The sequence below is a fragment of the Erinaceus europaeus genome, chromosome 10 (genome assembly GCF_950295315.1).
Source record: "Erinaceus europaeus chromosome 10, mEriEur2.1, whole genome shotgun sequence".
Lineage (NCBI taxonomy): Eukaryota > Metazoa > Chordata > Mammalia > Eulipotyphla > Erinaceidae > Erinaceus > Erinaceus europaeus.
In genome coordinates, this window is record NC_080171.1 from 39,375,232 (window position 1) to 39,385,381 (window position 10,150).

General features: G+C 36.9%; 1 protein-coding gene across 1 annotated transcript in view; it reads left to right on the plus strand.

The window, feature by feature from the left end:
• Window positions 1-2,746, plus strand: part of PRUNE2 (prune homolog 2 with BCH domain) — a 328,462-nt gene extending 325,716 nt beyond the window's left edge. Inside the window, exon 20 of the mRNA XM_060199543.1 lies at window positions 1,354-2,746. Coding sequence (XP_060055526.1) covers window positions 1,354-1,384 — 31 coding nt within the window. The 3' untranslated portion in view covers window positions 1,385-2,746. The remainder of the gene's footprint in view (window positions 1-1,353) is intronic.
• The last annotated feature ends 7,404 nt before the right edge of the window (window positions 2,747-10,150 follow it).

Genomic DNA, 10,150 nt, shown 5'->3' on the forward strand with positions numbered 1-10,150 from the left:
AATAAATAAATATATATTTTTTTAAAAAAAGAACTTAGAAAAAAAAAGAGAAAGACACCTGCAGGCCTGCTTCACCATTTATGAAGTGCCACCCCCCCCACACACATACACACTGGTAGGGAGCAGGGGTTCAAACCTGGGTCCTTGTGCTTAGTACTATGTATGTCTAACCAGGTACACCACAGCCCAGCCCCTTGTTTTTCTCCTTCTATGGCTGAAATTTTTTGATTATTCACTAATTATGACTCCCTTTTTCTCTTCAGTAGATGCCAAGAAGTTGTAATATATTCATTAATAGGCAAAAGACAGACACTAGTGGCCAGTATTATTTTGGTATTTATTCCTGAGATAGTTGGGGCCCAGCAGACATTCTTAAAAATAAACTTTTCTTAGATTATAACAGCCCTTCTCTGAAGTGAGGGAGATAGCATAATGACAATGCAAAAAGAGTTTTAAGGCGAGAAGCTTCACAAGTGGTGAAGCAAGGATGCAATGTCTCTTTGTCTCTCTCCTTATCTTTCTCCCCCTCTTAATTTCTCTCTGTCTCTGTTCAATAAAGAAAGTTTTAAAAAAGAAAAAAAAAGTTTCATGCCTGAGGCTCCAAAATCCAGGCTCAATCCCCCCCACCACACCAAAACTCAGAGCTGAGCAGTGCTCTGGTTTAAGAAAAGAAGACAGGGAGACAGGCTGGGGCCAGGGTGACAGTGTGTATCCACAGTGATGGCAGCTTGTGATTAAGGTAATAAAAGGATATTAAGGTCAAAAAAGAAGAAGAAAGAAAGAAGGAAAGAGAGAAAAAGAAAGAAGGAAGGAAAGAAAGAGAGAGAGAGAGAAAGAAAGAAAGAAAGAAAGAAAGAAAGAAAGAAAGAAAGAAAGAGAAGTCTCAGTAAGCTAGCTTAGGTTTTAACAAATTGTGTGTGTAGGAGGGGGCAGTGGAGGTTACTACTGAGATTTTTCTCATTTACCATTGACTAGTATTTGTCAAATGTTACTTATTTCAGGCCAATAGAAAAGACTAAATACTAAAAATCCCTGCTTCCTAAAATAATGTCCCCTATCACAATCTACTTTAGGAATTAGTCTTTACTCACACTTTTTTGCCTCTCTATATCATTCTGAAAGGTATAAGTTGTTTCCAGAAACAATTTTACAGAAACAGATTCCATATCTTAGAGAAAACAATGAAATCAATGGTGGAGTTCTTATATTTTCTAATATAATAAATCTGCATGATTTCTCCTTGGGGGGGAGGGGGTGGGGAGGAGCATGTGAACAAACATATGCTACCCCAAATGAGTATTAAATGTTTCCCATTCAAGTTTCTAATCCCCCCCCTCTTTTTTCTCTCCAAAGTATTGACCTGAAACTGAAAGAAAAGCCCTAGCTGGCAATGGCAGGAAGAAGAAGATGCTTTTCTGCTTCATGGTTCTGTTGAAACATATCTACAGAGAAGAGTCAGGACTGGCGGTACTTTTTTCCACTTTGCACTATGTAGTGCCATTCTAAATTTCTAAGGGGAAAAGCAGTAAGGGAATTTGTTTACTCTTGACATTTTTTTAGTTGTGTGTACTTTCTTATTTTGCCAATTATGTGCCTCAAATATTTTATTTGAACCCTAGCAAAAAAAAGTAGAACCTTCCATTTCTATACTTTGTTAACCCTTGGTGCAGTGGTATTTCATCTCTTACACTGGAATTGATCAACTAAACCACTTTAATCTGCTAATAATTGCAAGTGGATCTGTTTCTGTAGATTAGCTGGATTCCTCCTTGGTGTTCATGTTAGGCTTAAAATACACAGGGCTCTACTCTCCTTGGTAAAGTTGTTCCCATGTAATTCCATCTTTAAAATCCTGAACTTGCTTGACACAATCATTAACTAGACACAAGTGTGAAACTATAAGGGGCTAACTGCCCACTGGTTCTTGTTCATGTGACCTATCTAATTCTCAAAGGAAAACCAGGATTTGTAATTTACATCAATTTTATTCTTGTTATCAAGTTTGGCACCATATTTTCTCTGAATTTTTTTAAGGAAATTGTCATTTCTCCGGTGTTTAAGATCTCCACACTGAGAAACATAGTTTTGATGTTCATATTTTTGGTAACTGTCAGCAGGTTATACACTTAGTTCAAAATGTTACTCTTTAAGGAATTGACCCCCTCAAAAATTCATTGTTTGGTAGTGTTCTGTTATCTGAATTTTTTTAAATCTATGCATTATTAAAAGAAGTCTGCTTTAAAACACTAATGAAACAGCAGGTTTAAAATTAAGTATAAGTATGTATTCTCATTTTAAAAATATCCTTCAGTAGTTTTTATATTTTGTTTATAGTGCCAATGTGATTTTGAATCTGTGGACCTGTAGCAGAAGGGTTGGTAGCTTCTAGCTTAATCAAACACATACCTGCTTTCATATAGCCCAACAGTTAAGAGTAGCTTTCACACTTTGAGTTGAGCTTTTTAACACATCTTTCATGACACATGAAAATTATTCAAATTCCAGTGTCCATAAATAGAGATGTGTTTATTGAAATATAACTACACAAATGTGTTTTCCAATCCTCCCTCTCTGGCCACTGCCACACTACAGTAGTTGCAGCAGACCCTGGAAGTCTAAAACATTTACTATCTTTGCAGACAACCCTTGTTCTAGTGCATATGCCCTTTTCCACCTCTCCCTCCTCTGCATTTATATATTTTCTCAAATAGATTAGACAAGAAAGACTGCAAACCAACTTATTCTTTTTTTTTTTTAATTTTTTATTTAAGAAAGGATTAGTGAACAAAAGCATAAGGTAGGAGGGGTACAACTCCACACAATTCTCAACACCCAATCCCCATAACCCACCCCCTCCCATGGTAGCTTTCCCATTCTCTATCCCTCTGGGAGCATGGACCCAGGGTTGTTGAGGGTTGCAGAAGGTAGAAGGTCTGGCTTCTGTAATTGCTTCCCCGCTGTCTGTGAGAGAGAGCTTATGTGCACACGTATCCATAAACTACTGCAAAATATATACCTGAAAGCAGGACTACACTAGAGTTTGCAGTGAGTACCTCCCTAACACTTCCTCTCCACTATTCCAAGCTTGGGATCCATGATTGCTCAACAAATTGTTTGGCTTCATATGTTAACCAACTTATTCTTAAGGAAAATGGTGGCCCATAGGAATTAATGAGGTGTTCAGTTTAGTGGTGGGAAACTGCTGACATATATTGAACTATGAAAGAGGTTTTTGTTATAGTCAACCAGGCAAAAATTTGCCCATTCACATTTCTTTGAACTTTCCCAGCCTACTGATGGAAGACTACTCAGGTGGTGTCCTGTTTTAAACCTTGTCTTCCTACACAAAAATTATAACTATCTTTCCCAGTGAATGATTTTATCTGAGCTATTCTATGGGCTGCTCACCCACCTATTCTAGTAGTTAGATACCTGCTATTTTATTATCTCAAAAATTCAGTAGTTTAGTTGCACATGCTAGAGAAAAGCTGCCATATAATATTCAATCCAGTAAATAGAACCCTAGAAACCATGAAAAATAATCCCTAAGCAGATAGGTAGACAAATGTAAACATTCACATCATTAGCTATCTAACTCTTGCATTCTGAGCATTCTTGCTTGGGTTATGACTTTTGGGTACTGTTTTTGCATCTTTCCTTTAGATTTGTAGTTAAGGGTACCAAGGGGTCATTGTAGGCAAAAGTTTTGTTTTCCCAAAGTGGTAACTGTTCTTCACTTAGCAACTTGATGAGGAGATGGAACAGAAAATCTGCATAGAAGATAATGTTAAGGAGTGAGAACATTTGTTTGAATGCTGGGTGTGGAAGAAAACCTTGAAGTCTCTATTGAAGCCATACAATGTTTTCTGGGTTATTTTCTAAGATACACTCCAGCCAGTGCGAGAAAGTCACTACTCCAGGTCCTTGTGTTAAGATCTCATTTTAAGTACTCAGTCATACACTATGTTTGCAACATTCATCTAATCACACTCCCTCAGTGGCTTGCTCCCTTAGAAACATTTAGATATGCACTAATTAATCTTTTATATATTTAAAGGTTTTTCTACTATGTGTTGGATTGCCCAGAATAAAATATTAATTAGATTTTGTTTTGGTAAATAAATGGCTTGTTCTTAAATGTATAAGTTAATAATATTAAAATGTATGTACATATACTTATAGAGTCTCTGTATGATTCAGAAATAAAAATTGATCTCTCAAATTATGACTTTCTTTCTTTGAGTCAGCAAGAATCTTTCTCTGGCTTCCTTCTGTAGCAGTCTTATCTGTATGTCAGTCAAGCTCAGTAATTGAGGCCTTTGAAGGTAAACTTTTACTTTCTTGTCACCCAAACTTGATTCCTCTTTTATTTTTGCCTTTCATGCCTCAAAAAACTAAGCTTTAAAAATGTGTTATTTACATTGTGGGAACATTATTTCTCACTTTGGGAGCATCTCTGTCTGCATAGTTACTTGATTTTGTATATTTCTCCTTTCTCTGTCCCTTTACTTTCCATGGCATATATTTGGGGTTTTTTGTTTGTTTTTTTAATGAAAGCACATTAAGTGGTAAAAGGCCTAAGTTGGAGGTGAAAGTGTTTGGCAGGCACCTTTTATGGTGAGATGAGAAATTTTACCCGTATGTCAACAACGGTACTGCTAACCATTAACCCCTTAATGAAATGATTTTTTAAACCACATTAAGAAAAAAGTAAGAAACAATAAAAAAAATTTAAAAACCACATTAAGTGGCATCTTAGTTTTTTGCTTTTTCATTTTTTAAATCTTCAAGCATAACCAAAGTAAGTAATTTCTACTGTGTTTTTTTTTATCCTTTTTAAAGATAATGATCAAATATGTATCTCTCCCTCTCAGAAAGCTGTTGGAGTAACTACACAAGGAGTTACTCTACAAGAAGTGATGATACTATTGCATGGTCTTCTGACCTAGGAATGTGTTTTGGTAGATAGTGATGGAGAAGTAGCTATCATCAGATAAAGGGCATGATTCTACAAGGTAGATCATTACGTTTTTTTTCCTCCTCCCTTTATCTGACTTTGCAAGTGGAAGTTGGAGGTGGGTAATGTATTTATTTAGTACTAGGGGAAAGGATAGGTAGGATGCAAGGGGCATATACTAGGTGTATTATATAGCTGTTAGAAGCAACAAACTACACATACATAGAACTTAAATCATAGGGTAGACTAAGGAAAAAATAAGAAAGAGTGCAAGTAAAAAAGAAAAAATGCTATTTATGTAAATTCTATGCACAGAAAGACAACAGTGCTACTTATTATATAAAACTCAGACATAGTTAAAGGTTCAACACATTCAGATTGAGTACAGAAAGTAAGTAGGGTAGGGATGGATATCCAAGATGAATTTGGAAACCTAATTAAAAACACATATCTAAAAGAACATTTTCTAGACTGAAGTTAAATAGTATATGAAATGAAAGTAGCTTAAACTTGTAACCATAAACAGTGATTTTTTTTCAACTATAGAGCATAGAAGAGTTCTGTCAGGAGACTTTGAGTCCCCAAGAGATTATTGCACTCTATAGCTTCCCCTGCATTCTACCATTTCCCTGTGTTGGCACATGAGAGTGTGCTGCAGCTGCCAGAAGCCTGCCCTGGGTGACATTACCCTGTACAGTCATGAAGCTTTAATTAAGCTAGTGCCTTTTAGCACACCAACCCTCTCACAGCTGTGGGTTTTATAGAACAAGGAGATTGTTTTTTGTTGTTTTTTTTTTTTTAACCAGAGCACTGTTCAACTCTGGCTTATGGTGGTTCGGGGGATAGGAGATTACTTTTTGAGGTTAATTCTCCTAGAGAGTGTTACCCACATTCATCTTCAATCGCTTTCTTTCACCAGGTAAAATAATTTCTTTTTGATATATAAAAATGGTAATGATGTTTAAATGGCAGACTCTAAAAACTCCCATTCACTATCTGTCTAGCCTTACCCCTAGAGAGGCCTGTGCCCTTGACACTTGATCATGCTCTCCTTTGAGTTCAATTATCTCAGTGTCCACTCATGTTCACTATCTATTGTCACAAAACAAATTATAGACAGTTATCATTATTTGAAGTGACTATGTTTGCTGAAATCACTGAACTAGCAATACTGAGCCATTACTTCTAGGTACAGGGTTAAGCTCCTGCAAATTTTTTATCACATTCCCATCAATAGATTGATCCATATGATGTTTTATGTGTTTCTGTTTGATCAATAGATTGATCCATATTATGTTTTATGTGTTTCTGTTTACAAGTACAACTTATTATTTAATATATATTATTATATATAATATTTAATAATATTGCATGTTGATTCATTAACGTTGAATTCATGAGCAAAGCCTGCATATAACTCATACCTTAACAAAGCTTACTCAACAAAAGCATTTTCTCCATGAGACATGTCACAGTCTTCTAGCATATTCAACAGCACATTAACACTATACTTCTGGACCATTTTAAACACTGAAATTACAAAAACAAACAAAATCAGAAAACAATGGTAAAACATAGACCATGAAAGGGCACTTGAATACAATATGAGAGTTGACCCAAAGAAACAGAAGCCTGCCTTATTCAGCTTGGAAACATGTACATCAGGGAACTAAAATGCTTTGTATATCAGACAACTGAAAAGTTTGCCATTCTATACTTGCTCATAAATGACTGTGAAAGTTATGAGAATTTGATTTGGGCTAGAAATAAATCCCAGTGAGTAGGCTATATCCCAAAGTATGCAGTCTGGAACAACACATTTATTAGCTCAGTTTCTGTGGGTCAGAAATCTAGGAGGACAACTAGGCTGGTTATTCCTTTCATGTTCTCTCAGAAACCGCAATTATGGTGTTGGCCCAGAGTCTCTTAGAAGATTCCATCAATGGGGACAGAATCTGCTTCCAGGTTCATTCAGATGGTTACTGGCATCATTCAGATTCCACATAGTTGTTGACCTGAGGGCCTCATTCCTTTCTGGTTGTCAGGTACTCTCAGTTATTTGTCTTGTTGAAACCAGTGAGAACCTGTGAGTAAGACAGGAATTATCTTTCTTCTTTCTATGACAAAAGTGACAGCTTAACACTTTTCCTGTACTTTCTGGTTTAGTAACAAATCAATATAATCCATACCTGTGGGGAGAAACTGCACAAGGATATAGGGGGAGTCGGGCGGTAGCGCAGTAGGTTAAGCGCATGTGAGGCCAAGCGCAAGGACCGGCGTAAGGATCCGGGTTCGAGCCTCCAGCTCCCCACCTGCAGGGGAGTCTCTTCACAGGCGGAGAAGCAGGTCTGCAGGTGTCTGTCTTTCTCTCCCCCTCTCTGTCTTCCCCTCCTCTCTCCATTTCTCTCTGTCCTGTCAATGACATCAATAACAACAATAAAAAAAACAACAAGGGCAACAAAAGGGAAAATAAACATAAAAAAAAAAGTATATAGGCACTAGAAAGTATGGCTAATTGGATGCCACTTTAGAAGTTCACATCCCACTCATGCAGCCAAAGCCTTCTGCCGATTTTTCTTCAAGTTCTTCTGTTGCCTCTCACCTGTAGGTGGTAGTATCTCTCATTCCTTTACCTCTTCTACCATTTTCCCAGTAACCAGCTAGCACATCTCCACCCCCTTCTATCTCCTCTCTCTCTCTCTCCCTTCCTCTCTCTCTCTCTCTCTCTCTCACACACACACACACACACACATACACACCATAAACCTTGCCTCCTCATCATTTTTTCCACTCTGTCTCTGTACTGTCTTCATTTTCTGGGGGAAGAAATTGAATTCTCTTTTTCTTCTCTGGCTTGGTGACCATTTCTCACTATTATATTGTCTTTCAGTCTTCAGGTACTGAATTTAAATCTTGATTCTGCCTACTGTCTGTATTGCCACAAGCTAATTATTAATTTCTACAGATCTTATTATATTCCATCTTTAAATGTGAATAAAACACAAAACTCTCATCTTACAAGTTTCTGTTAAGAGTTGAATGAAATTTAAATGCCTGGCTTAGTGCTTAAACACATAGAAAGCATTCAATAAATATTAGTTCTCTTCCCACCCTCTTCTTTTGTTCATCTTCCCACACACCCAGGCTTTCTCTATTAACTTGCCAACTTTTTTCAATCCACTGCCAACCCACTTTTAGTTTCTGCTAACCATGTCAGTATCTTGTTTCCTCTCCCACCTCTTCTTCTAAATAGACTCACTCTATATAATCCTTCCTTCTTCTTCTCCATATATAGATCTTTCACTTCATCTCTGACCTTATTTCTCTCCTACCACCCTGCAAAGTTTCTGTCTCTTGTCTTCACCCAGTTTGTCTCTGGTTTTTACATCTTGTTCAGAAACAATCTCAAACTTAGCAAGAAGAGTAGAAGAAATTATCAATATCTTTCCCAAAAGTCTTTCAGAGCAAATTGTCTGCATAATGCCTTCTCACCTCTGAATGTTTTAGCATATTTCCTTTAATAAAAGAGGTAATTCACATAGAAACTTATCATCTAAACCACAGATGCCAGCCATATTTCATCTGTTTTCTCAATACAAGTCCTTTATAATAAAACAACCATGTTCAGATCTCATATGCAATTATTGGTGATATCTCTTTAGTTTCTTTCAATTAACAACTCTTTAGTCTTTTTTTTTTTTTACTTTCAAAATGTTGACATTTATTAAGGGTACTCACTTTTTTTCTGTAAAAATGTTCCTCAATTTGGGTTTTCCTTTTTGGACTCAAGATATTCATCTTTGGTAACAATATCTCAGAACTAATTATTTTTTCTCATTACATCATACTGTTACTCACATTGAAGATCTTGCTATCTACAAGACTTTTCTACTGCCAAAGTGTTTTTTTCCTCTTTGTAATTAACAAGATTTTATTAGTGTGTGCTTATTTTATTGGTGTGTGCTTTGAGTGTATGTATATATACTTTTAACAAATCAACTGGTGTGTATATGGACATGTAGAATGCCACTATATTTAATAGATTACAGTCAGTTACTGTGTTTTTTGTTTGTTTTTAGTTTTTGGGTGTTTTTTATTTTAAGATAGGACAGAGAGATATCTAGAGAGGAGGGGAAGACAGAGAGGTGGGGAGGAAGATAGACACCTATAGACCTGCTTCACCACTTGCAAAGCGACCTATCTGCAGGTGGGGAGCTGGGGGCTCATACCAGGATCCTTACGCTGGTCCTTGTGCTTTGCGCCATGTGTGCTTAGCCTGCTACACTACTGCCCAGCCCTTAATCAGTTACTGTGTTTATTTTGGTCCTCTTATTATCCCAAATCTAGCCAGTGGAAAACCCTTCAATCCAGTTTCTTTTCTTTTTCTTTTTTTTTTTTAAGATTTTATTTATGAGAAAGATAGGAGGAGAGAGAGAACCAGACATCACTCTGGCACATGTGCTGCCAGGGATTGAACTTGGGACCTCATGCTTGAGAGTCAAAGCCTTACTACTGCACCACCTCCCGGACCACAGTTTCTGTCTTTTTTGACATATCTTCATCAGATTTTGAGTACTTTCTTACATACGATGTTGCAGGGTGTTGTATTTCTTTCTGTGCCAGTGCATGAAATCGCCTATTTCTTCAGTCTTTTAGTCCAGAATAGTATCTGGAAGCAAAATCTGAGTGATCAATATACTCATTGCTACCTGGGATGTTGTTTCTCCAAGGAACTTAGCAGAATCCTTAGGGAGTTCCCCCCCCATCTTATTTCTGTCTATATTGTGATCCCTAAGTCCATAATGATAATTCTCCCACTCTAATCCAAAAGTTGCAGGATTAATTTATATTATTCTTTACTCATGCTTACAACTTTCTTCCCCAGTAGTAAGAAAGCTGACTTCAGTTCTCCACAACATATTTCTTATTCAGTCAGTCCCTCACCCCTACGCTTGACCAGTCCTTTATATGCACCCCTCCCATTTCCTTGTGCCACCTACCTTCTCACTTTCATAAGGTTTGGACACCCTGCAATGGTCCATCTTCCTATACAGATGTGGTCTTGGGGGTTGAATTGTTATCTGGAAAACTGAGAAATGTTACACATATACAAACTATTGTATTTACAAGCGACTGTAAGACATTAATCCCCAAATAAAGGGAAAAATGTAAAATAAATAAATAACAAGATGT